The 491-nt window shown below is 64.4% G+C and overlaps 1 protein-coding gene across 1 annotated transcript in view; it reads right to left on the bottom strand.

Moving 5' to 3' along the window:
- Nucleotides 1-291: 291 nt before the first annotated feature.
- The window catches only part of MAF1 (MAF1 homolog (S. cerevisiae)), a gene marked incomplete at both ends in the record, with an annotated part of 2168 nt that continues 1968 nt past the window's right edge, over nucleotides 292-491 (bottom strand). Inside the window, one exon of the mRNA XM_010138468.1 lies at nucleotides 292-432. Coding sequence (XP_010136770.1) covers nucleotides 292-432 — 141 coding nt within the window. The remainder of the gene's footprint in view (nucleotides 433-491) is intronic.

Here is a 491-nt window from a genome sequence, read left to right as displayed (position 1 = left end):
GCTGAGGGTGAGCGGAGGGCTGCCAGGAGGGAGATGCTGTCCTGAGAGACAGCCACAGCGCTAGCGGGACTGGTGGCCAGGCTGGGTGGGCAACTGGAACCGGTGCTGGGTGATGGGAACCCATGTGTGGGTGGCAGGACCCCCGCCATGTCCCCTGGCTGGATTTGGCAGGAGGGCAAGAGTTCCGGGCCATGGAAGGGGCTGGCACGAAGCTCTGGCGGTTCCTCCTCCCAGGCGACTGCACCAGAAGGTCACCTTCGAGGGCCCAGAAGGTCACCTCAAGGTGCCCACCCGCTGCTGGCACTGGTACCTGTAGATATCACACTCGGACAGACAGATCTCCTCATCCACAGCGTCCCACAGATGTGGCTTCAGGGCCTTGAAATCCTCCCGGACGGCAGAAAAGAGGCTGCAGTTGACGGCGTTGATCACCTGGAGAGGCCGAGCAAGGCGTGAGAGGGGCAGGGACCGGGCCCTCCTCCTCCTCCCCC

Source organism: Buceros rhinoceros, unplaced genomic scaffold, assembly GCF_000710305.1.
Source record: "Buceros rhinoceros silvestris isolate BGI_N320 unplaced genomic scaffold, ASM71030v1 scaffold15626, whole genome shotgun sequence".
Classification (NCBI taxonomy): domain Eukaryota; kingdom Metazoa; phylum Chordata; class Aves; order Bucerotiformes; family Bucerotidae; genus Buceros; species Buceros rhinoceros.
Note: the sequence above shows the minus strand (reverse complement) of the source record. Positions and strands in the feature narration are given on the sequence as shown.